The sequence below is a fragment of the Aythya fuligula genome, chromosome 1 (genome assembly GCF_009819795.1).
Source record: "Aythya fuligula isolate bAytFul2 chromosome 1, bAytFul2.pri, whole genome shotgun sequence".
Taxonomy (NCBI): Eukaryota; Metazoa; Chordata; class Aves; order Anseriformes; family Anatidae; genus Aythya; species Aythya fuligula.
The window spans coordinates 56,896,584-56,923,600 of NC_045559.1; the positions used below are offsets into that span (position 1 = coordinate 56,896,584).

The 27,017-nt window shown below is 46.5% G+C and overlaps 1 protein-coding gene across 2 annotated transcripts in view; it reads right to left on the bottom strand.

Annotated features, from left to right (window-relative positions):
* BTBD11 (BTB domain containing 11) overlaps positions 1–27,017 on the bottom strand; it is a 163,436-nt gene that overhangs the window by 35,225 nt on the left and 101,194 nt on the right. For both annotated transcript variants that reach the window (XM_032207422.1, XM_032207421.1), the window contains exons 3-5: positions 25,802–26,006; positions 15,190–15,342; positions 1,943–2,108 (exon numbers count right to left, since the gene is read on the bottom strand). In XM_032207422.1, the coding sequence (XP_032063313.1) occupies positions 1,943–2,108; positions 15,190–15,342; positions 25,802–26,006 (524 nt within the window). The remainder of the gene's footprint in view (positions 1–1,942; positions 2,109–15,189; positions 15,343–25,801; positions 26,007–27,017) is intronic.

Genomic DNA, 27,017 nt, shown 5'->3' on the forward strand with positions numbered 1-27,017 from the left:
GCCATTATTAACAAACAACTTCACCCCAGGCAAGGACAGGTTCGGGTGACTTGGAGATACTTGCAAAGAGAATTTGAAACGACTTCAGCTACAGTCAGTGACAGAACATTTCCTCTGGCAGTCAATAAATAGTACCAGAGTAAACAAGACCACCAGAATTATCAAAAAGTTGTGCTCGGGCCTTGAAACACGGTGACTGGACAGTAGCTTAAAATTAAGTACATGTTACTTAAGCTATTACTTCAAATTCTGTGAAGGGTTTTATTCTGAAGTTAAATCAGGTGGTTAGCACATGACTTTGAAGTCCTTGTGCATGACCCAGCACTTGTGCAGCCAGAGCCAAGAGCCCCACAGCAATCCCAGCAATGTGAAGGGGCTGCCTGTGTGCCACACGTGGTTTCTGGCCCTGCTGAGGCTGATGATGGACTTACCGTTGACTAAAAGAGGCCCTGAATGTCACATTGCTGTATCAGGATTTTAAAGAGTTAATGAGGTTTCCAAACTCCCCTCCTCTTGCACTGCTGCCCCTGCTTCTTATGCCTCTGCCAGTCCCCAGGCTTGCTCTGCAGCTCAGCCTTGTGCTGCAGCATCTCTCAGCCCCCGTCTCTTTGCAGGTGGGAGGAATGGGTTTTTAATGAGCCCATCATTACTGCTCCACACACACAGGAACACAGTAACAACATGAAAAATCAGCACCCAGGGTGTTTGGTTTTTGGTAAAATAAAAAATGACTCTTTTTCTTTCAGCCTTGTATCACTTAGGATTCTACCCTGCAAGATGTGGGATGTCTGGTCCAGGGAAGCATTTAAGTATTGGCTTAACTTTCACTCAAATGGGATGTAAGCATGTGTTCAGAGTTAAGCGTATGATTAAGTACTTTGATGAATCAAGCCAGAGTGTTCCCAGGTTTCAGCCTGGAGGACAGAGGAAATATGCTGTGAAAATTTTCCAGGTTCAGACTAACTTAAAATAATAATGATTTTTAGAAGTATGATGTATGAACCTTGGAATGGGCTCTCTCATACAACTTTTTTTCAGAGAGTACTGCTTTCTACTAAAGCTTTTCTCAAAGAAATTCACAATATTGACCCAAACTGAAACTACTGAATGCAACATAACTCACATTCCTAGAGAAGCTTTCCTCTCAGATGACCTAAACCTACTTAAAATCCAACTGTGACTTTCACTGGGGGCATCAGACAATTCAGAAAACTCAATTTCAAAAGGAAGCGGTAATATCCAGGTCCATCATTACCCTCTTGGGAATGGGGAATGACCTCGTGAGGATCACAGTCCAACTGTGCCAGCCACAGGGGCAGGTTTATCCCTGGACACAACCACTGGCCTCCTGGAGGAGCAACTCCAGAGAAATTTAGGCTCTTCAGCTGGTGGATGTTGGCAATACAGCTAATGGAGAGGTAACATTGCAGAGAGGCTTTCACGTCTAGAAGGTCAGTTCAAACAGGACTCAACTCAGACAGAGAGTGCCAGCGATTAACTTTTTCCTGACAGGGGACCGAGGGTTTATGTAATACGTGTTGCAAATCCCAGGGCAGTTTTCTCTGGGAAGGTGTTCACCTCAGAAAGTCCTGTCCCACACCACTTTTCAAGACATTGAAACCATTTTAAATATTCAGATTAACTCTAAGCTGTCTCATGATCTCCTTCTGGCTTCACCCAATTCACTTCTCTGCTAAGAATATTTCAGGGGATGCATTCGCCGTCATGCTGAGTTGCCTCAGGACCAAAGAATCAATACAACTCGAAATGACCAAACTTATCTTAGATATTCACCTGATGGTGCTTTAACTAAATGTGAAGTAATGCAGGGCAAACATTAAGGTCCTGCCTTTATTTAGCTGAAAGCTGGGGCTCATTTGCTTCGATAAACAGAAAAAAACCCTCACGTTTCATGATTTTCTTTACATTTCTATCTTGTTACCTGTTCACTCATGCTGTTAATCCCATCCGGCCCCAGCAAGGATATGGCCTGTTTAACCAGATCCGTTCGGCCGCAGTTGAGCATTCGGAAACCCAGGTCTTGCTTGAACTTCGCTTCAGTGGCAACCGCATCCAGTTTCCGAGATGCACAAAAACAGTCGTCGATTCTGTGAACACGAGAAATAAACTCCCTCAGAGGACAGTCACAGGACAGACCTCGCTGTCCCTAGGAAAATAATACTTTGCCCTGTCTCTGAAGGATGTAGGTCATGCACACATTCATTCTCCTTTGACCTGTATGCTCAAGGGACGTGCTGAATGGGAAATGTTAATGCATACTAATGGAGATTGCCCTTGGTCTATCTTTCACGGGACAAGTCATATATTTTATTTTTAAAAATGGGAAAAAAAAGAGTTTTCACTGGATTTTTTTTCCCCTATGGAAGCAACGCACAGCGCATTCTCACCACAAGTTCTCTCTCCGCATGGCGAGGTGATCCAGTCCCCCCAGTCTCTGAAAAGCTTCAGTGGCTTCAGTAAGCTTTGAACTAACATCAAATGGACGTATCACCATTGACAATACAACAAAGAGAAAACAACATCATTCCAAACGCCTTCAAGTATCTTACCAGCACAGCCCCAGTAACTGAGGGGCCTTTGTGGAGGAGAAAGTACAAGTCCCATGGACAAGCAGGGCACCGTGCAATCAGGGAGGAGAAAGCATTCTTGCAAGGTAATTGTGGCAAAATACCATGAATCCTCACTGGCTGTGCGTAACAGACAGAGTGTCATTCTGTTAAGGTCTTGTTAGAAGGATCCCCAAACTGTAAGCTGCTCAAAATATCCATTTCCAATGGAAGAAGGGCTAGGAGTTATTTAGCCAAGATGTGAATCTACAGTTCTAGTGAGAGCAGGCAATTTGAATCCAATGATTATACAACCCGGTTTCATCTTATTAAAAGACAGATTTGCTTTTCTTTCATGCTGAAGAGTGTCTGGGGTAGAGGGTGGAGTCCAAATCCACAGTGCTTTTGGCATGAACTTGGATAAAGAACTGTTTAGAAAAACATTGCTTTCATTCTCCAACAACACTAGGTCAGAAAACGAGGGGCTACTTATGAATGAAGAAAAAAAAAATCAGGATCAAAAGTGAAAAAGGCAAATACACATCAAATATTTGTTTTCTAATTTGAATGTAAAAAAATGCAGCAAACCAAAAAATATACAAACAGCACATCATTACCATTTAACTTTCTCCTTTAACGTGCTTTATCAAAGCTTTACAAAAATATGTGACACACTGCTTAATATTCAACAGCAATATGTGATGAATACACTGTTTATACAGAAGCAGTGGTATGTGGCATTAGCTGTCGTTCTTCCTCTTTCAGAGGAAGGAAAGTGAGACAGGAAATACAAAGGATTTTGATCAAAGCTTCTGCAGGGCTCAGTACTGAAACTGGCATCTGAGCTTAAGTTTGTTCTCTGCCTTGCTGGGCCACAACCAGACTGGCAATGATATCTTTTGTTCTTTCTACATACTCAGTTTTGCTTTTGGCTGCTTAAAAGTTGATGCACTACAAATGCAAACAAAGTTTGGAGTACCATTATTGAGGGGAACACGAACGATGCTGCATCACCACAGCACGCCACAAGATTAACACACGACACTCAGACACAATGAACACCACCAGCAGCAACAGATTCTTAAAAGGTAATATGCCTGCAACAGAGATGAAGAAAGAAAACCATAAGCAGGCTGTTTGTTGCACAGTTGTTTCTGAGAAAGTTTCAGGAAGGAGCAAAAAGCAGCACAGATCTGCAGGGCTGAGCTCGATGACACGGAGATCCACAGGAGCGATTGCTGCTTTTACACGTTCACACCGTGTGGCACATTTCTGGCACAAGAGCTACAGCAACATTTGGTACTCGCTACCCCCATAGCATGGGATGCTAGAGATCATCTGTGCCCTCCTTTAATGTACAACAGGGATAGAGCATACTCAAAAGTTAGATGTTGGGATTTTCAGTGCACGGAGGGAGGGGCTGGGCTTCCCAGCAGCAGCTGGCCACTTCCAGATGACTCTGGGCTGCAAACAAGGTGGTTCCTCAGTGAAGTGCAGCCATGGAAAGATCCAGACATCCTCTGAGGACTGCAGAGGTGTCTGCCACTATGAATCACTGCTTGTGTTAAGCCACTGCTTCATCATTTGTACGGAGGTATGTAACATAGACTCTGAATAAAATGGGTCAAACTCAGTGCTGGCAGGAACAGGCAGAGCTTCACTGACGTCAGCCAGGCTTGGTGCAAGCAGAACGCTAGCGATGATCTTCTCTTCACAAAAAAAAAACAACAAGATTTTGACCTGGGACGCAAACCCACGCGTGGGAGGAAGGAGCAACAAGGACCTATTTTACCTATTCTCTAGGGGCTGCCCAGAGTTCTGCTCTGCCGTGGGTTCAGACATTACTTACTGCTGCTGCTCTGTGCGTCTGCTCCTCTCTGAGTTTGCTCTGGTCCCCTACGAGCACATCACTTCACCCGCTTATAGCCAAGGACTCATTAGTTACTACTGATGCTGGATGTCAGCAAATTAGTACTCTTCAATCAGCTGGGGAGGATAATAGTCTTGGCCCAAGGCTACGGTTCTGGGATGCTACAGCTGCACAGGCACTGCAACAATAATCCAGATTCAGGGGAGGATCTGAACTGCAAGGCTGGTGGGCAGCACTGAAGAAATTGCCATCTAGACAAAGAACCACAAAGCAAGAAACCACATCTCAGTGCCTCTACCAGTGGTCTACACCTCCAAAAGGACACAGCATGAGACCCTGATTTATGGGACAAAGGAAACTATGGTGGTAAAAACTGACATAGATCATTGCTGTTGCCACCATTATGTTGACTAATAAAATGGATAATGATCAAACTGGGGAGTTTAATAAAAGAAGAGCATGATGCAAGGGGAAAAAAGATGGAAAACATTTCGGAAGAGAAAGTATAGCACCATTTTAACAAGTCAGAGAGATGAGTGAGTTAAGGAAAAGGAGATTTAACATGTACAGATATAAAGCAGTGAAGAGACAGATCAAAAATGATCAGGAACTACAAGTACCAAATAGGAGAATACAGCATCACTTTTGAAACTGGAGAAAGCCACCTGGGAAGATGGTACGGCAGAAAGAATGAGCAGTCACATTTCAGAATGAAAATTTGGGGGGGGGAGGCATCAAAAGTCAACCCGAAGCCAACACAGCACTGCATTTGCTCCTGAGTCCTCCTTACCAGTAACTGCATAATGCTGACTCCACCAGGGTCACTCTATGAGTATAAGCAGGGGTCTCTGCCCCATGTTACACTACATAAGTGGATGCTGTTCTACCACAGACAACGCAGAGACTCACAAATACTAAAGGATGCAAGATAAAAGGAGGAAGGGAGGAAGCACCCTGGCCTGATGCACTCCGAATTCCCATCTTCGTAATGCAACGAATATGCTGACAAGCTATGGAGAGGTGGGAAGAGGATAGGAAGAAGCCTGAAGAATAAGGCTGACGAGGGATGGTGAAGTCAGCTAAATGTACAGGGTCTCACTTCGGAGCTGTAAAGCTGTGCTTGCAAAGTAAGGGACACCAGCATCAGTGCAGCTGAAAAGGGCAACGCAAACAGAACTGGAAACCCCCCCGACTGCACAGTCAGTTCACAGCCCTTTTGCCAAAAAGCGTTTGGGATCTTTCCAAACGCACAGGACACTGACACCAGCTCGACAGCTGGACATCCCTTCCAAGGCCACATCAGCTTGCTGCCAGCTCTGCCGGCTGCCAGAGCTCTCACACGTTTGTCCTTTCCCCAAGTCCTCAGCCTGCAAAAAAAGATGCTTCTTCATCAGAAGGACAGAGCTGGCTGACGGGAGGAGCAGAAGATCGCAGGGGGCCACAGCTCTCTGTCCCCTTTTCCCTGGGGACAGTCTCAGGAGGGCAGGACGTCACCACCCTGGATGCCAGCCAGGGCTGCTCAATTTTGAGGTCTCTGACAGGTGACACAGTGGCAAAGGTAGGACTGCCCAGCATCTTTGGAGTTTTATATCCTCCCTCAAAAGGCTAAGCCCATTCTGGATTCCCACATTTAGCAGACTGTGGAGCTGGGCAGGCTCCTTGGGACCACCACCACCGCACACTTGCTCAGACTTCCAAAACTGAGAGGTTACATACATTGGGCTTGACTTCATGTGCACTGATCACAGGACTCAGCAGCAAACCCATCCCGTAACTCAGGGGTTCAGTCACCCAACCTATAAACTCACTAACTGCTTCTTCCCAACCCTGAATCAAGCAAACGACTGCCTTTTCAGGTACAAGGGAAACCAGAAGCAAGTGAAATCCCGATTTTATTTTTGTAGCTAAGCTGTGCGCATATTTTTTAGCGTACGACTTTCTCCCGAACCTCTTTTAATTCCTCACGGATATTGCTTCCACAGCAGTTATCTTCAAGATCATTACAGAGTTACCACCACACATAATTAACTTTACTGGGGCTTTATATGGGCAGCGCCATGGTAACATTAATTATTTGCCAATGGCCCCTGTCAAATTCTGCACGGTGACCATGGCGCTCTCTCGCACTCCAAAATACTCAAACCTCTGAAAGGAGTCAAAGGCAATCTTCTTCATTTATAACGGCTCCGAACAGGAGAGCAAATTATTTTTATCTTTTCCCAAACTCGCGTTATGAAAACATAATGCGGCACTTCTGCAGCGACGGTGAAAGGCAAGTTTTTTTCATTGTCACTTGGACCGGCTAAGATAAGGTCTGTGCGGATCTTTAATAAGTTACTCACGGGCTGAATGCATTTGGGAAAACAGATGATTCAAAGACAAAGTGTTTCCATCGTAACTGGTATACGCAGCAGTTCTCTTATTACATAGCTTTTTAATTATTTGTTCTTTTGGAGGGGGTTATTGCCAGAGTCAGTAGTGGACAATTAAAAAAATGCAATGCTCTGTAAATGTTATAAAAAGAAAAAAAAAGAAAAAAAAAAAAAAAAGGCATGAACATCCTAATTATGTTATAAGCTATACATGCCAGCATCTCAAGCTAATAGTTAATTTAAAAGAAATGGAAAGCAGAATGTGATGAGCAGCAGGACAAACACTTCCCTCAGCTGAAATGAACAGATCATCATTGTGATACCCAAGCATCAAAACCTTCTTTGTCCACCTGGGACTCAGTCATCAGCCCTTTCAATTAAAAGAATGATAATCTATTAATTAAGTCCATTTCTTTAGCTCTGTGGAGTTTATTCACTATGCCTCTGTCCTAAATATGAATGAGGTCTCACGTCAGAAATTATAGTTCAGCTGGCTGCAAGTCTGGAAGGAGTCATATTTTAGCTAGCTATATGCATGTATTTGCAATGCTTAATTTCTTGGGGTCAGGGATCACGGTTTTGATCTGGGTACACACAGCCCACAGGACAAAAGGGTCCTGTTCCTCGCCTGGGGCTCTTCAGTGAGGCTACAGACACAACCAGCAGTAGCAGGAGCAGTAGATGATTTGATTTAAATTTGTAAGCGCTCTTTTCCCAGTGATGTGCTCACGGGGAATATCGTGTTAATATTAAAGGGACTCCAATATAAATACTATATTGAGACAATTATTTGAGTTTTTGGTTTGGAGAAAGTAAAACGTAAGCACAAGCATGTTGATCAAACTGGTGAAGAGCGTTACATTTTAATACGGACATAAAGTATCCCTGGTTACTTTAACCAGGAGCCAAATTAGACAAGAAAATAAAAACATTCTGTATATTTATTAAACAACTTCTTATTCCTGTCAAAGGCCTGACAATAAATTGGTTACAGATACCAGAAAACACATTTAAAAAGTGATGTAGCTATCAAAATCAAGACCCAAATCTATATTTCAAAACACTTTTAATATTACAGACACGCATAATATAGGGCAGGAACCATATTCAAAACTGAATCTGACTTCAGACTTTGAATAAGGCTAATGTATCAAGGGAAAATTTGAGTACAGATTCATCTTTCACTAATCTAAGGTTTCACTAATTACTGGAAGGCAATATGTTACCTGTATCCTGATGATTGCATTAAGGAACGTATATAGCATCAGAGCATATGAAGCACTGCTGAACTTGCTTGCAATGGAAAAAAAAAATACAGAAAGGCTGTTTATCCTTAAGCCTGTAAAATACAACTGAGTTCCGCCCTGGAAGTGAAGGAGAACATAAGGAGAAGTCCATCCCCTTCAATAATTTTTTTTATTACTGCTGTCTTCAAACAGCTGGTTGGCAAGACAGGTTGAGATTCACCTCAGGAAACCCATGCTCTATCTTTTAAGTAATAAAATTTCCTTCATCTCCTGGCACCATCTGCCCCAAGGGACTGCTGGATTTTGTCAAGCAGCTTGTTTACAACCGCTTGCTGGTTTGGCATTTTTGTGCCTAATTATGGCAATAGACACGGTTGGTGTTAAAGGATTAGTGAAAATTTGTGGGAAGAACAAGGACATTCAAGGAGGTAGGCAAACACCACCCGTTCCTACTTAACAGTGGCAGTATCTAATTAAATAGCAGATTTTCTTAGCAGTTTTCTACTCCCTCTCTCCAGAACCTCAGCCCTTCATCCTGTGAATTTTAAGAGAGTGAAGAACAGTAGAAATATTTTTGTGCCTTCAAACGTCTATTTATTAAATCTATTTATATTTTCATGCTCTAGTACAAACAGAGGATTTCCATAAATAAAACATTAAATGCAACCCTTCTTTCACTTGAAAGTAAGTAGAGTGTATGTGTGGTGTAGTATTAAGATGACATGGCAAATGGTGTAGGCTGCTCTGAAAGAAGAAAACTGCACCTCTTGCCTTTGCGTTGCTGCGTCTTTCCCTTTCCAGTCTTCAGAAAACTCTCTACAGTGAGCCAAGGATATCCTCATGTTAAATTAGCTTCACTCTTGAGGTCAATAATCCTATTTTCCTCGAGAACCTTCATTAAGAGGGATGGTCCCAGACAGAAAAGCAGACTAGGTATTCCCGGTTCAAGGCTAATTGGAAATTAGGACTGATTTTCAATTAAAGACAGATTTTCAAAGGCATTCAGATACCGAAATTGCCCAGAGACCTTTCTGGATCAGAGCTGCAAATCCAACTCATAGCCCTGGGTGAGGTTGGGATGAGGCAGCCGCTGTGGACTCACACAAGACTGGAGTGTTAATAATCCCCATCCCACCCTGCAGCAAGGCTTGGACCCATCTGCACTTTCAGCTTCAACTTGCTCATGACCCGTTCATATCCACATATTCCCATGTCCCTTTAAACAGAGAGCATTTTTCCTTCTGTGGTGTTTACTCCCAATGTATTTATAGCAGGGAACAGCCCCATGCTCCCATAGCAGTCACTCCGCTCAGCCAAACGAGCCCCATTCTTTCAGGCTTCCTCTACAACAACATTTTGTCAGAACTCAGATCATGCTAGCCCATTTCTCTGCGCCTGGTCCAACATGAATATTTCCTTGATGTGAACACAATATTTGCTATTCCCCATCCCTTCCTGCCAGTTTCACCTACAGAGGCACCGGTATTTTCCCCTTGTCATGCACCCACAAATTGCATTTTTTTTTTTTTCCCAGGCTAAAAAAACAACCATTTGGGTGCTTCACAGTCATTCTGTGAGGAAATACTTCACTACAGCCTTTACCAACACATTTTCAACACTCAGCTCCCAATACAGTATATTTTATACTGTGTATCTTTTAACTGAGCTCTATGCGCTCGCCTTACAATTGTGGAAAAGTGCATTTCATCTCACTGCTCTTGTCCCAGCCCTCAAGGTCATCCACTCTTTCCTGGATGATTTCCCAAACTCCCTCTGTTTGGACAATGCCTCTCAGCACCATGGCATCAGCAAATTTTAACTTCATGAGCGCATTGCTAATATTTGTGCCAAAGCCCTTTCTGAAAATTAAAAAAGCACAGCTCTTATGATGGAGAGCTGAAGAACTCTGCTTTTAACCTCACTGCGGCCAACCCCACCCCTTGTCACCTCTCTTTAGGCCAGCCCTTGCCCGTTTTTCCAGTCCCTGCACTAATCTCTAGCTCTCTGTCTTAACTCAAAGCTCCCTGCATGGACTGCATCACTCAACTCCAAAAAGATGAGATCTACTGAATTTCCTTGGGGTAGAAAATCAGTTATCTTATCACAAAGTTATTAGATTAGTCTGGCAAGCTCTATCTTTAGAAAATCTGTGTCACATTTTATCCCATTTTCCCCTCAACAACATGTCTTTAATTAGCCTTTGCTTCAAAAACCATTCTAAGGCCTCGCATATTATTGACGTTACACTAAGGGGCTGGAATTTTCCTTGGATCATTTCTCATCCTTTTCAAATATTGGGTGCTGCTATTATTAATCCTTAGAGTTATGGTACCACACTCTGGGCTTTGTCAAAAATATTTCTCTCTGACCTTCTGGTTTCATGAGGCAGCTCTTTCTCATCTCTGGGACAGAGGTTATCTGGTCACCCCAATTTGAGTGCATTAAGCCGCATAATTTGCTCTCTTTTTGATTACTGCTTTTCCATTGCCATAACCTTGTTGTTATTATTTAGTTTTCCTTTCTCCCCAGGATTTTCTTCCTGAAAACAGGAGCAAAGTATTCACATTTGGGTGATAGCATCTGTTAGCACTGATGCACACCTCCCCCGGTGCCTTCTCAAGGCTAGGACATAAACACACTGATTTCATCTCTGCACTCCAGGAAGAGAGGAGAAAAAAGGATACGACCATGGTTAGGAACAGAGACAGGACTCAGCCTCACAACTAGTCAGAGAAGAAAAGGGATATTTGCTGTGGTCACTCTGTGTGAGCCCAACACCCTTGGGGAAGCCATCCATAACTCGGAAATGCTGCCTACGTGTATAAGCAAGCAATTAAGGTGGATCAAGTTATCATGGCTTAAACGTCTGCCACTCATCAGCTGAAGGGAAGAACAGACTCTGGGCCCTGAAGGACCAAAAGGAACATGTCAGAGGTGGCTCACGATGCTGAGCAGATGTCTTGGGATGCTGCCAGCTGCCAAGTTGCCCTTTGCAAATAGGCTCTGCCTTGCGTGAGGCTGCTCTCAACCGGCAGCGATGCTCTCACCTCCAACGAAATTTGGCTAAATGTCTGGGGAGCCCCGTAGGCTGCACATCAACATGGGATGGGGCAAGAAGACATCAGACGCCTGCAGGGCTCACCCATGAGGAGCCTGATGCAAAAGTGCCATTGCCCATCACTGTCCTTTGGTTAAAATTGCCAAAAAGGACTTCAGCCCTCTTTAAAGAAACGTCCTGGGCTCCTCTTGCCAAGACCTGCCTCCAGTGAAGCAGCTGTGGGCTGTGAGGGGCAGCGATGAATGCTGCAGAAAGCAATCCTATTTCTCCAGTGTACAAGAGAAGACACAGACCTTTTCGTCTATGGACAAGAAGAAACTGTTCATCGAAACTGGTGAAGTTTGCGTCTCTTCCAAATGCCAGCGAGGAGCTTCACAGCCTTCTGAAGGGCTGGGCAAGGGGACAAAGCACTAACGAGCGTGAAAAGGTTTCCAGCCACCAACGTAGCTGCGGAGAAATGCCTAGCCTGAAGGGGAACTGAATGTTTGCTGCTTCTGGATATCAGTATGAACATGCATGCCCCCACACACAATTGCATCTCAGACCATATCCTTACCTCTTTAACCTCTGACTGTCCAGAAAATAGCACTTTAAGCAGTCAGGAGCGGGACTGAGCATCTAACAGTCTGCTGCATGACACTACTACCTTTCTGGCGTCAGTTTGTTCCAGCAGCTTTACATCCTCCAGGATTGCCATAATATATTACAAAAAGGAATAAAACCACTGACCCTGCTACAAAGCATGGCAGCCTTTGTGCTGAGCAATACAAGATGCTTCTTCTTTGCTCTGTCTCTCTGCCTTCAGCCTCCAGTCCCCATATGTAGCCATCCATTAGCCATTCTCCCCAGCACATGTCTAACACACTGGGTATTTTTTCCGAAACAAACATCCTGTGGATCGGAAGAAGGAAACCAGAGGCCTAGTGCTGGGGGCAGAACACCCACCTTCACTAGATTTATGCCAGCGCAGAGCTGCTTGGCACACAGCTCTCTGCCGACTTCGTCCAGCTGCCTCAGGTAGCACAACACGTCCTGGGAACAGGTGGGGTGTTATTTAAGTCTGGTCTCCCACCACGACAAAGAATATTTTGGACGCAACTTGGGCTTCGGTCTCGGCTAGCTGCTGTACAACCAGCAGTCGATCCATCTGTGAAACCCAGCTCCTTGCAAGAGGTAGAGACAACTGCTCTATTTAAAGCTCCCACTCCTGGGGGAAGGTGAACATTTAGATCCCTGCTCATTTGACAAGGCTGGGAAAGGGTAGAAACTTTCTGGCATGTCTGCTGCTGTAAAATGAAAAGAGATTAGGAAGGAGACAGACAGCTCCTGCCTGACTCCAGCCTCCCTCAGCCCTCTACCCAGAGCAAAAACAGCTCCTCTTTCAGGAGATGAAAACATTGCAAGAAATTAAGGAGACGGAGTTTTGAAGATCAGAAGAGGGGAGAAAGAGAGGAAGTATTGGAGTGAAAGGCAGGAAGGGAGCAGAGATGATTTACAAAGCCACATATCAGGAACCTCACTGCTGGAGTATGTGATTGTGCTGGGAAGTGTCACACAGCTCCGCTGGGAAGACCTCCATGCTGTACTTCAGATAAGAAACTGAACATTTGTTTTTTATCTGAACTTCGTAGCCTTTGAGATCCTGCCAGAGCTCTGCCTCTCTCCGTATGCGTATTTTTCCAGTGTGGAAGCTGATTTTGCTTTATGCGTTTGCAATGACAGGTCGTGAATCAACACCACGGAATGATGCAATATCACAGCACAGGACACAGGCCATGGGATGTAACACATGGGGAATTTTTTGGTTTGGGTCCCTGCATTTAAGGGACTAAAAAAGAGTGCTAAGAAAAGCCTAGAAATTGAACTGGTTTCAAGGTTCCACTTATTAAGAAATATTAATCCGAGCCACAAAAATATATCAAGCTCACAGCACTTAAAATCCTTCAGCTGCCATCCATCCCACAGCTTATTTGAGAAGCCATCCCCTGTGAAGCTGTTGGGTCCCCCCCACACACACCCCGTGTTTGCACTTATGGAATTGGTGCTTGCTGGGCAGCTGATGGCTGGGAACACTTCAGGGAGGCACGAAAGGCTGGAGCTCGGCTTAGTGGCAGTGAGATACGGTCAGGGTCTGTACGGAATTCAAATAAAAAAATTACAAGCAGCAAGATTTCAAATTAACATCCTGATGCTTCACGTTATTCTTCAGAAAAGCACAGTCCTTCCTTTGATCTCGGGAGTACAGGCACACAGGACCAGAGCCTCAGCTACACAAAGAACCTCCTGCACAACGCTGGCAGCACGCACAGACCTCGACATAACCACCAGGTACACGGACACTCGTTTGCAGACCCCTGCTTCGAGATTCCTGTGATTCACATTTTGGGACATCAGTGGGTCAATCAGGCCCCTACAGTCAAGTAAGGGCACGCTGCAAAGTCTGGTCTTTGTGAAATCCAGAGCTTGTCTCTGGCACGATTTATTTTTCCCTCCCACCTGATTAATTCTGGGCTGCACTCCTCAGGCTCATTCCCACCTGTGGGACGAGCAGGACAACAGCCACCACTTCAATTCATTACGAAATGAATTCTTGATGGCAACTTTAAACTAAGTGCTGATTTGTTCCTCAGCATTAATAATTTTTCTTCTAGCTTAATACAGCTGTCCCCAACTTGAAGGGATTTTGAAACTTCTGGAAAACCATCTACCCAGTTGATGGTGTTTTATATATATATATGCGTGTGCATACACGCTGACAAAATATAACTTGCTAGAATGATGCAGGTCATGCTTTTTAAATGCTCAAATACCAATACCTTCATTTTTAAGACAGGAGATTTAGAGCACAAGCACTATTGCCTTATTTGCAACCCTACCTAAATACTGAAACAGAAATTTAATTAATTGTGCCTTTTCAAGACCAAGTGCTAGGTCCTCAGGAAATGCGTAGTACCTATAAGTCCTGACATTTCAGTAGGGATGCAGAGCGCTGCACTTCTGGAAATGAGGGTCAAGATGTTCACACTGAAGGGAAGCAATTACAGTCAATATTTGAAATATGAAACGCTCCAGATTTAGCTTTCAAAATTCAACATCTTTCTTCAATTAAATATTCAATAGCCGTGACTACAAAAATCTGATGCAGATCACAAAGTAAAGTACTATACTCTCTGCTGAAAGAGCATGTCAAGGCCAGAGTCAACAAAGCACAGCTGCTCCGATGCAGGTTGTCACAGCTAATCATGTAGATCGTTCCTCTGCTTTCTGTGTTGCAGGGAAGAATGCACCTACTGCCGTGTGAGAGGCAGACTGCTGAAGATTGTTTTTTACATACAAATTTGTGAAGTAGTATCAGTGAGTAATTTCTACTTTGGCAGATTCATAATGCCTTTTCATATGAAAATCAAAGCCAAGTATAAGCTTGATTCCAGCGCAGCCCTAGATCATGCTGTTATACATGTACATAATAATAAAGCAAAACAGACACTAAAAGCATATCCTGGCAATAAATACTTTAGGACTTCATTAGAAAACCAAAAGGTCACACTTGATACACGAAAAAGTCAAATTATCCAGGCTGACATTTACAACTAATTTGAACTGACATTAGCATGAAAAATACAATTTTACTGCAAGAGGTAGCATTACCTATAAGTTTAAATGTGCCCTTTCACCATTAGTGCTGAAAACAAAGCAGTGAAAATATCTGCAGCCCTGCCAATTAGATCTCGGTAATTCTAGAGCGAAGCGTTACGAAGCAGACAATTAGCAGAAGATTTCAGCCCCTCATTACCAAGCCGAACCTACTAGTGAGAGAAAAAAAGCAGGCGAGCAGATGATGGGCTCGATCCAGCTGTGAGATATTCAGGCACCCATTACCATGCAACCACCGGCTTATCCAGGGATGTGAGCAAATACCAGAGCCGATTTCGCAACGCACGCAGCGACGAGCCCGAGCATCCGTGCACCTCTCCGGGAAATAGAGAGAGCCCTCTGCCTGCCTGCTAAATCGCTGTCACTAGGAGAGAGAGAGACATTATTCTGCACAAAGCACCAGATCGTGGTGTGGACTTACTTCAACTGTCGAGGTTCGCAGTCAACTCCAGGCAGTAAGAGCCTCGCTGCCTGCCGTACGTCATCACTGTCCACCGAGAAGCTGCGACGGTGCCCCGCGTGAGCCACGGCAACCCGTATCCACTCCATCAGGGGAGGCAGCACAATGAACGGCCTGGGAAAAGCACACAGACATGAGTGCTGTGGTACAGCAGCAGCAAAATCAGAGGTATAGGGTGCACGTGTGTGTGTGTGTGTGTGTGCGTGTGTGTGTGCGCGATGTACAGAGAGCACAAACAGGGAGAGAGAAGGGAAGATGCAAAACGAAACCATGGGAGAGCAACTGGCTCAGCAAATTTCACGCAGGTCTAAATCAAGATGTCTCGCCCTGTCTCTAAAGCAGGATTATCTGAAGAGTGAGATTTATGAGCCACGCTCATCTATGGGGCTCCTGTGAGGTCGGTGCGCCCCCCCAGCAAGCCCACCCCCCACCTCCCGCTTCACACCACGTATCCCAAAAAGAGGGCAGGAGCCCGGCACAGGACCACGTCCCGCTCTGGGTCACACACTGGGGCTGGGAGTGCTTCCCTGCTGCTCTGCAAGGACTAACCAGGGCGGAGAGAGGGGACCCCCACACCCTGGGGTGCCAGGAGTGCAGAGGTGATGCGCAAGGCTGTCTCCAGCAGCTCCCATTGATGCGATGTGCACTTCGTGCTTGGAGCTGAAAGCAGGACCTCTGCAGCTGATCCCACTGTGTTGTTGAGGTTATCTGTGAGCAGCATCAGAAATCAGCCCGGTTCATTTCACTTTTTCACTTTGCAGCCTACCGTTGGCTGTATGAGATTGCTACACCTTTAGGTACCAGCTGTTCTGCCACTTGAGCAAAAATACACAGAACTGCCCCGTAAAACGCACAGTGGGACATGGCCACAGCCCCCTTTGGAGCAAGGTCACTGCCAGAGGCACGATCCCTCACTTCACAGGACCTGGACAGCCCCATGTCCTAGCAGGAGCTGCCCAGGCCTTACACAAAGCACACAGCACACAGTTTGCCCACATCTATGCTAAAAATTATTTGGGGATCAAGAGAAACGCACCAAACCATGAGTGAGAGCCTTGGTTTCAAGTCTGAGTTTAGAGTTAAAAAAATAAATACATAAAGCATCTGCAGCTGACCTTTTTGGAAGGCCCCTGCCTCTGAGATTGTGGTAGACAAAAGCCACAGAGCAACACGGGGTGCAACACAACTGCCCTTCCATCCCCAGCTGGGCTGTGTGGCTGTCCCGAAGGGAATTCCTCCACGGGCATCCTCTGTGGCTGTACGCAAAGTCTGGGTGGGGAAGGGTTGAGGAAGGGAAGAAGAAATCCCTCTTTATACAAATACAGTACAAAATTCTAAAGATTGTCAAACCATTTAAAAAAATAATAATAATTCTGTTCAAGAGCAACCTGTAAACTATGCTGGGAGTCCTGTGCTTAGAGAGGAGCGCTGAAAACTCCTCAGACACAGCGAGACTGCTTTCATCCAAACTGCAAAGTGGGTACCCCAGCTAGGGGATATTAGCAGAGATTGTTATAATATGAGAGAGAGAGATGAAGCGTATAAATGAGTGCTGTCCTCAAGGAACATCTGTAATTAACCTGCTCCCACCTTCTTCCTCTGAACCTTATCCTTTTTGCTTCATTTCCTTCGTGGCTCCCCTTCCCCTCCTCTTTAGCTAGATATTCCCTCCGTTTATGAGCTCAGTATCTCATCCTAATACTGTTAGTGCAGCAGCATCCCCTGCTTTTGCTGCCTTCCTTTCTCCTGCTTCTTCTTATTCAATATTGCTTTCCCTGCCTTGCCTTTCCTTCCGTGGTCCCTTCCCACAGAGGAAAAAAAAAAAAAAAAGAAAGTCTGAATTGGATGCCCAGTAGGCAAACACTTTATATTTTAAATACATAATTTTACCCAAAAAGAACCCACCCTGAGAAAAACGATTTAATAGGATGTTGACTCTGGAATATCCTCTCCCTATTTATAGCTCTTTATGCCATTTATTTATCTTTCGAAAATTTGCCTTTACATAGCTCTGACATTAGTATTCTGAAGGGGGGATGAGACATTTCAGAAGCGCTGAAGGACGCAGAAGCCCTCAGGCCACTAACTTTCCCTGGGACGCCGGCTTCCCAAATCGCACAGGCACGTAAATGCCTAACCTCCTTTTGAAATATGGCATCTTCTGCTGACTTGACACTTCCATTATTATCCCATTTAAATGCGCTTCCATCACCTCAAGACCGGGCTGCGTTTGTTTCTCAGCTTTTACCTTCTCCACACCTGCCGCCACCGTTGAAGCCGGCTGATAAGAAAAGAACAAATTCTCCCGCAGCCGCCGTGAAAAGATTTCCATAACCCAGCTAAATCGCGGTGACGGTCGGAGGAAGCAGAGTGAGCGCTTCTGTGCCTACAAGCGTGCGAAACACTAAGCTGGGAAGCACTGAGGGACAAAAGGGAAGGGAAAGCTGCTGCGTGCCCCTCAGGGCAGCTGGTGCCAAAGGGCTCCCCCGTACCTGTGCTCGGCAGGGCAGGCTGCCAGCCCCAGTTCCCTGCAGCCAGGACTGCTGCTTATTTGCACACTCTGTGGGTTAAAAAGTGTGCATTTTTCACCTAAACATTGATCCGAGAGCAGGGCTGGCCTCGCTGGCTATTAGAGAGGAGGGCGAGGGGAACAACTAATCGGTGGGAGCTGCTCTCCTTACTTACCGAGCACACGGTGGAAAAGAATTGCAAATCACACTGGAAGTGTAAAAACGCATATAATCACGCACAAACCTTGGTGCACTGGAAACAATTAATGGGAAACTAAATTCTAGGCTACTGTTTGCGTGAGTGAACACAGTCTGGGTCACAGAACTGAAGATATGCTTGTACAGAGCCTTCCTACAAAAATACAGGGGACTCGGGGGCTCACTCTTTCTTCTCCCCTCTTGTGCAGGTCAGAAACTTTCCCAGCAGAAATCCTGATCCGCTGAAGTATAGAGCAGGGCAAATAAAACTGTTTACGGGAATTGTACCAGCCTTGCTATAAAATGTCAAACTTCAACAAGGAAAAAGAAATAAACAGGACTGTTTGGTGCAGCATACCCTGAAAAGGAAGAGAACTGCTATTCCGTGGAAGCCGAGGGACTTTCTCCAATGGCCAGTTGCACTCTGTCCGAGAGGACATGTGATTCACTCTGAATATATTACATTCCTTTTTCCAAGGCAAAAAGCTCTGCTACTGCATATCTGAGCATGTCAGGGAGTTCGTGTTTTGAGAAGAGACCCAAATAGGGTTGAGTGCAATAGGTTAAAAATACCCTTCAAGAGTCCATGCATCATGTGAAGGTTTTCTGTGTTTGTTTTTTTTTTTTTTTTTAATGCTATTTGTGCGCCAAAGAAGAAAGAGGAACACAAAGTTATAGGGAGGTGGCAATCCACAAGATAACGTGCCATCAGCAAGATACGTACCACTTTCCAAATGACACCGTGCAAAAAAAAAAAAAAAAAGATGAGGAGAAAGCATCACATCACTAGCACACACAACTGATTTATCTCCGCTGCACGAAGGCAGGCAACAACCAGGAGAGGTTGGTACTTTGTGTTTCAGAGCAGCCAAGCAGCAGATAGGCACCTTATACCTTTTGGAAGTGTGCACCTTAATCAGATCGGTCTGAGGGCAATATGAACCCGCTGGGCTGGATGGACTCTGCCAGAAGAGAAGCACAAAGCCAGGAGCAACTCAAGTGCCACAAAGCACCCTGTTGGGGCAGGGATCCACAAGCCCTCTGACCTCCTCCTCCAGCCCCTCTCTCACGTGCCCTCACCGCTAAATGCACGCTCCAGGCTTCTTCGATTCACGGCCAGGAAGCTAAGTGTGAGCTCCAGTCACGTCCCAAAAAAGAACAGAATTCGGCACAGGCTCTGACGTTTGCCTGAGCTAAGGGAAGAAACGTCCCAGATGGCGATGCAGAGAGAGGGATGGGGGAGGAGAACAAGAAGGAGACCCCAAGAGGCCGGACCCTTCCGAGCACTGTCCTCTGGTCTCTGGCAAGGGGACAGCCAGTTCTTCTCAGAGCCCTCAGCAGGCTCCTACTTAACCTAAAAAGGGAATTATCAGGGCTGCTCTTGCCGCATCAAGACACTTCTTTTTACAGAAGCAGCACCCCAGGCCTCCTTCCACTTCCACACCTTCCTCTTAAAGCCTGCGGGATGCACTGGGGAGGCGGCAGCACACGCTCAGCTCTGGCTGTGAAGGCCAAACCCTGACCCCGTCGGCTCCCACCCTCTCTCAGCATCTCTCCCTGCAGTCCAGCACCCCACGCTTCCCTCACGGCTATTTCGGGACAGCGGGGGGACCTGCGAGCTCCTTTGCCTTGCAGATATCCGCAGGCAACAACCAGGCGGCACCCCTTCAAACAGGGACAGCAGCAGTCTGCCTGCACACAAACACGAGATACTGACGGATGGAAGAGCAGGAAAAGCACCCGATGTAAAACACAATATGCTGCTCCAGTATTTCTACGTGGGTCTGCAGGGAGGCTGAGGATGATTTCTGTTTGCAGGATCCTTTAGCTGGTGAGGAGGATGCTAGGTGTTTAGGAAGCACGGGTGTTTAAAACTGCATAAGAGTCCGTGAGGGTGAGCGGTACTTCTGAGAAGCAGAAGGCCATACCCTTGACAAGAAAATGCCTATCCAGACAAAGGTAGGGAGATGTTTCTGCTTGCAGATATGAGTCAGCAACTTCAAAATTATGAAGAGATCTTTTCATTTGTTTGGCTTTATGCATTCACGGGTGTTGTTAAAAGAAAATCCCAATATACGAATTGAAAAGCACTCTCAGCTCTGACAATCTTTGTTTAGAAAGCATGATAAAACTATATATGCAATGTGAGTCCATTTCTTAGTGTTATTGGAGCACAGAAAAGCACATTTTCTCCAGTGTTTAGCACACATTTCAGATGGCTTTCTGGGCTGCAAAACGTGCATTTTATTATTTAAGCCATCAGCTACTTGTCTTCCTCAAGAGCAAATAGCTCCTGTTGCATTCAGGAGGTCCTGCACAGGGACCTGGCTCTAGCACGCAACTGTCCCACGCTGGGCAGCCCCCCTGTGCCTGATGAAGCCCCTAAAAAAGTGGCAATGCAACTCATCTGCATTACATTCAGGCTGAAGGATCGATCCTTGCTCTCACACAAGCCTCAGAGAGACCTGCCCAGGCGGAGGGAGGATACCTCAGCGCTCGGGGCCTGCAGGAGGACATCTGCAAGTCACAGCTGGGGCCTGAACACGCAGTCCCCGCTGCCTCCTCTGCATTAAGGGGCGAGACCTGAAACACAACCGAGTCAGAGACATTTCCCAGGCAGTCCTGGCATCAGATACGACACGCCTGGCTGCGACATGCAGCCCTGGAAGGAAGCCAGCCCGAGGAGCGCTGAGGGGAGCGCGGTGCCGAGCGGCCTGGGCACCGCGCCGTTCCCCCGACGCTGCTAACAACTTTCTCTGTTTAAAAAAATCCCACAGCGATCGCACGGACAGCTCGGGTCTAGGCTGATAAATGAGATTTAGAAAGCAGCCCCAGCCCAGCGAGGGTGTCGTGTCTGACAGCAGAGCTACAAACACTGCCTGAGCTGCTCCGTGCAACATGTGCAATCCAGCGAGCTGCAGGCGGCTGCTGAAGGGATTTTAAAGAGTGGGAAGTTTGGTGTTTCGGATGCAAAGCTAGAGGATTTACTTAAGGATGAATTTGGGATTCCTTTTCAGTGGCTCCAAAAGAAATCAACCATGGTGTTAACTCAAGTGCAGTGAGGGCACAGTTTTACATCTGAAGTTTTCTATTAAATAGTGGATAAAACCTGATGGGGTTATATAGGGTTATGCCACACTGGCACATCAAGCACGTGCAATGCCTTCTGCACGTACAGACTGCAGGGTGAGCAGGTTTCATAGCAGGACTTCCACATTCCCAGTTCTCGGGGAGAGATGCAGTGCTTGCACTTTACCTGTTACTCAGCAGCCTTCCTCATCGCTCGCTCCACTTTCTGCTGGCCTTTGCTGGAGAGTGGCCTGCCCACGGAGCTCGTAGCACCCAACAGCTCACCCCAGGGCCACATTTCCCCAGCTGCCCCCTCACTGACATGGTTCTGTGGCTCTAACCTGTGCTACAGACACAGCTGCACCGCTTCTGAAGGTGCTTATATCAGCTCAGCTTATATTATAGCAGCAGACCACTCCCCCAGTTAAGGAGATCGCATCATGTTAATTAGCCAGGTACGCTCATAACTACCCAAGGCATGAAACAGAATTCAGCTGACAACCTGAACCCCTGCTGCTGGTCACAGTCAACTACAGGCTACAATTTTCAAGTGTGTACACGCAGTCAAGTGTGTATCTGTGTGCGTGCACATGCAAGGCAGGCAGAAAAATGAAAAGCAAGCAGCAGCCCCTGGGTGTTTCGTAAGGGATTGCTTGGCGTTCGGGGAAAAAGTGGTGAAGGCAAGTGGAAAGAGGGTTAAAACCAGACAGGTATCGATCAGCTCAGTGAAGACTCGAGGGGAAAAGACAAAGGCAGAGGTGGCAGAGGGAGTTAGTGCTCATCCAAGGCAGAGGAAACGCTGGGGAAGGAGCTTTGCTGCCGCGTGAGCAGAATTAATGGGTGGCGCTGGCCGGGCTGCGCTGCTGAGCCACCGCTTCTCAAGGAGCTGTTAATGGGGAACATGGAGAGTTAGGAAGTAATGAGGGCTTTGTCAATACAGCTGTGGGTAAAAGTGGGTAAGGAACCACTTAAGGAGAAAAGCGCTGCACAAATCTGCAACTGCAGATTTCTGTGTTTTCCGGTGCTTAAGAAATTACTTGCAAAAATGTTGGAAGTGTTATAGAGGCTGAGAAGCAAAACACAGCCACGGGACAGATCCTTTTATTAAACCAGAAGCAGCAAGCTAGAAAGAAATCTTGGCAGCAGAGGTCTAATTGACAATTCTCTCCTCCTTTTTTTTTTTTTTTTTTTTTTTTTTTTTTAATTCCCAGAAGAGCAGAAGAATGAACAAACCTAAATAATCTGCAGCCCCCCGCAGGTGGAGGTACCAGAGGAGCACTGGCTTCACAGACAGCACCTGGCACATGACAAACGTCTCCGTTGCATCCTGGCTGGATGAGTTAGAGACAGCAGACCCCACAAACAGGTCCAAATCCTCTCCTGTACCTCCACGTCTGCCAAAAGAGCCATCCACATGGTACCTGGGGCCATCAGATAACCCGTCCCAGCAGGACTGGCTTGCATTGGTGCCAACAGCACAGCCAAAAAGGCAGAGAGTTTATTGAAAACTGATCAGACTGAAAAAAAGCACGTGAATTTGGAGGGGGCGGGGGATGTCACACATCTGTCTTCTGGTTGGGTTTACTGGAGTTGAGGAAGTGGGGAATCTTTTCCAGATCTGCTGAGAAATCCTGGCCACTTTCCATCTCCCTCCTTGAAAGCAGCCATCCCCCCCTTCCCCCAGCTTCATGGCACAACCATTTCCCCCTTTTATTTTATGCATGGATAACCACTGTTATAAATACACCTCATTCTTATTTCTTTACCTCCGTGAAGAGCAAACGCTGAGAAATGCTCCCTAGAAAATTCTCCCTAGAAGCGAGGGCTGGATTTATTCAAAGGTAAATGTCCCCTTTTATGCATCCCAGGAAACTTTGCAGGAGGTACGGATTTTTTGTGCTAGGAAGCGCTAAGCCAGGCAGGCCCTACCACTGCACCAGCTGTAGGGATTAAGCTCCAGCTTCCCTCCCGTACCCAGCTGCTGCAGAAGCACACGCAGAGCCTTCGCAGCTCCCTAGCTCAACTTTGCTTCAGAGCCCAAGTCCCGGTGGACTGGAGATGGGTGGGAAGGACAGGAGCAGCTCCTGTGGGGCCACCGAGACCTGCAAGCACTGGGGGAGCTCTCTGGTCACACTCCGCAACCCTCTGCAGCCTGGGCATGCACGGTCGGAAGAGGAGGCCAAAACGGTAGCCAAGTTGTCCTTACGTGAGCCAAGGACAGCCCCTGTTCCATGGAAATCCTGTCTATGGCCAGATCCACTCGGTTTCTGGCTTCTCAGCACCAGCAGGGACCCAGAGAGGCCAGGGAAGGGGGAAATTGCCTAGTCTGCCTTCCTTCTCTCTGTGCTTTTCCAACATAAAAGTCATTGTCACAGCCTGAGAAGATGAGAGGGAATAGGGAACAGAGAGAAGGCATAAAGCTTGCAAATATTCTGCATATAAAAGTGTCATGTTTAACAAACCCGCTCCCTCATAAGGCATAAAAACCCATCCCGAAAACCGAAAACACCAGAAATCAGTCACGGACCATAAAGCATGGCCGCATGTAGGGAACAGCACCGATAATCTTTGACAGAAAATACGAAAGGGAGGCTTCTTGGAGCACTAAATAGAAGTCAGCTGAACCAGGCTCCTTCCCGGGCAGCACAGGACGCTCGCATCCAGCTGGGGAGGCATGCTGCAGAGCACAGCCAGTGGAAACATCTAGGCACGTGTTTAAACCTGCATCACTTCCACTTGTGTTTTCCAGCTCTAAGTACTACCGCATGTTTGATTAGGCAATAGAAGGAGTATCTGTTCCTTCCAAAGCTGACCACAAACTCTTGGCAATAACACCGAGTACTTACTTTGGCCCTAAACCACACAGCACAGTTGTTAAACCGGCCTTCCAAAGCGAGGCATCTTGCCAAACTGAATATTCGTAATAAAGCACAGAAGAAAAATTGCATCTGGCTTTATATAATCAGGATTTCAATTGCTCTCACAAAGACAAGATATATTAAGACTACCTCAGGAAAAGGAAAACCTAGTAAAGCAAATGCTAGAAGAGATTTTTCAAATATTCTTGCCCTTTTTTCTTTCCACGGGGAAGTCTTTAGAAATCTTACAAAACCAGAGCCTCATTTTTATTCACTTTTATAATCCCACTGGTCCCAACGGCATTACTCCCACAGATGAGAGCTACAAATCAGGTGAGGATATTTTCTAATTTCAGTCCCCACTTTTAGCGCAGTACTAACCACAAACACTCTTGTTCATGAGTTAGTCCTTCTACTATGGAAAGGTTGGCTAGCAAATCATGAAATTACAAATAATTTTAAAGGCATGAAAAAATAATTTTGAAGACACGAAAATCCTGGAGTTTTGTAACTTTCCTGCCTCCTTTTTTTTTTTTTCATACTTGAGAAAAAACAGAGCAAAAAGCAAAAACCATACTCACTGAGTGACCCAAACCAGGAAAGAAACAAAATGCCATCCGAAGGAAGATGGCAAAGTTCCCAGTAACATCATTAATGCCAGAGTTTCATCTTGCATGATTTTCTATGAGCCAGTATAAAAATATTTCAGTGAAGATATCATATTATATACCGCTCACAATTATACAGATGATGACATACTCAAATGCTGCTTTTAAGATGCAAACCCCACAGTGAAACAATAACCAAGCCCCGTACATGCGGCTGTCAGGGCATGTGTGCAAATCAGAGTTTGGCTCACAAATACGGCACGATATAGAATATATACATCAGGACATATATGTGGAGTTCAGCTTCAAAAAAAAGTTTGCACATGCACTACCATGATACACATCCTGAAAATAAATCTCCGTTGCTTTCCAAGCACTGGTCACTCCTCTCATCTCCTCAGTGGTGATCGCTGGTTTTGGGCAGGGAAATAGCACGACATGCCTCAGGCCACAAGCAGAGGCAGAGCTTGGCTCACATTACTAGAGAGGCTGCTGGGTTTTTGACAAGATGACTTTATTTGCTTGGCTGGAAAGCTGTCCTGGTTGCCCTCTGCTGTGCCTCGATGCTAAGCGACTGTTGCCCTCTGAACGAGGGGATCAGCTGCCCTGTGCCAGGCACCCTGCATGCCCATAGGCATTTGGTCACCCCATCACTGGTTTCAGCAGCATCTCCTCCTCCTCCTCACCTTACAGAAGACCTTGAGTCAGGACAAAGCTGCACAATTGCCTCCCCTGCGCTGGTTGTCACAAGAGGGTGGATGAAAGCAGCAGAGCCAGATCTGGCCATGTCCCCAGCAGGATGCCTCGCCAGCCAGGCAGGGGTTCACAGCCCCCGGGTTAATCCTGCACCGGGTACACATCACGCCTGGGCACCTGGCATAGCTGGGGCCCTGCGTCTTTAACAGCCCCTCCTCGCTGCACAGTACTCTATTCATTTTCCACTTCCCAAATCACAGCTGTCAGACCCTATTAATGTGTAGAAAAACACATTTAAACCCAAACCTGCTAGGCCCAAAATAGAAGTTCTCATTTTCTTTTCCAAAACACAGAATAGCTGAGCAACAAAGAAAGAAAACGGAAATCTCTACCAAGTGCACATCTGGAATCAATTTGCTGTATGTAGCCACTGGGTGTCACTTTTGATATATATTGGGTCAGCCATGGAGCACTTCAGCAAGAGAAACGGATTTCAAAAAGGTGATCCCAAACCAAAACAGACTGCTCTGCAGCCTCCTATGCACAAGCTGTAATTAGCAATTAGCCAGCAACGCTGATTTATCAGCGAAACGTCTTCACAGAGATATTAAATACACCGTGAGGTGGCTCTTACCTCTCAGTCTGCAGCGTGACTTTGGACGGCTCCACGTTTGGGTTCTCCCACTCCATCTGCGGGCAGTGCATGAAGTAGCAGAGGGTGTACAAAGCCTCGGGCTCCCAGTAGAGCGACCCCTGCTTCTGGTGCATCGGCGTGCCGTTCCCGTGCTGCTTGGCGTTGAGCGGCTGGAGGTGGTGCATGGCTCGGGACACCAGGTCACCTGGAAAGCAAGATTAGGGTGAGCACCACGCTTTGAGCCCTCTCTCCTTCCCTCACGCTACCGCCTTTCCCCCAGTTTTTCAAACCAAGAGATGCACCAGGCTGTTTTCCCCTGCCGTTTAAGCTCAGGTATGTAACCAGGAAAAGGTAGAACAGGATCCTGTGCGCTCATTATTCATCGCCAGTTCTGACTTTGCCTGGTTGTTTACAGTGTGGTGACATACCTGGGCTGCAGACAAGCCCCCGAAGGCCTGCAGGGACGTGTTTCTGTGAATACAATGCAGTCTCTGCTCATCCAGCCCATCCATCAACAGCTTCTCTACGGGGATCTTACAGGGGACAGTCCCGAAGGACTTCCCGAAGACCAGGTAACCGATATCTGCTGCTCCCCCTCATCTACCGAGCCAGTCATTTCCTGGCAGTGGGGACAATGCAGAGTGGCCCCAAACTCTGCATTCTTGTGGTTAGGTAGTGCCAGGGAAATCCTGGGGCAGCCACGCACATCCCGGCACGCTGCCCTGGGTGCCTGCCCAAATCCCAGCCCCTTACCCCATAGGGGTGGTTGCTGCCCCTAAAACAAGGAGGGCCACACCTATGGATGAACCTGTGAGCAGAGCTGGTCCCATGGCGCTGAAAAACGAGCCTTCAGGCAGTACCATCAGAAATGTGCAAGCCGAAATTACAATTTTTAAGCCCAGGCTGGTCTAGGAAACTTCATAATGTTAGCAGAACAGGAAATCTGAGACGCGGGCCCACCTGAGCTGTTCAGGGGACCAGGGAACAGAAAATGGCCCATCAGAAAGATGCTCATTGTCTCCCTCTACGATCATGTGGTGCCGAAAGTTTCCTCGCATTACAGGTAAGGGAAATAAGCTGCACCATGCAGACCGTGATCGGCAGACCCAGCAAATGAGATTCGGTTAGCAGGCAAATGTAGAGGCAGGAGCACCGACTCTCTAAGCACTATACTGCTTGTAACTAATTAGCTAAAAGATGTCCCTCTGAGGCAGTG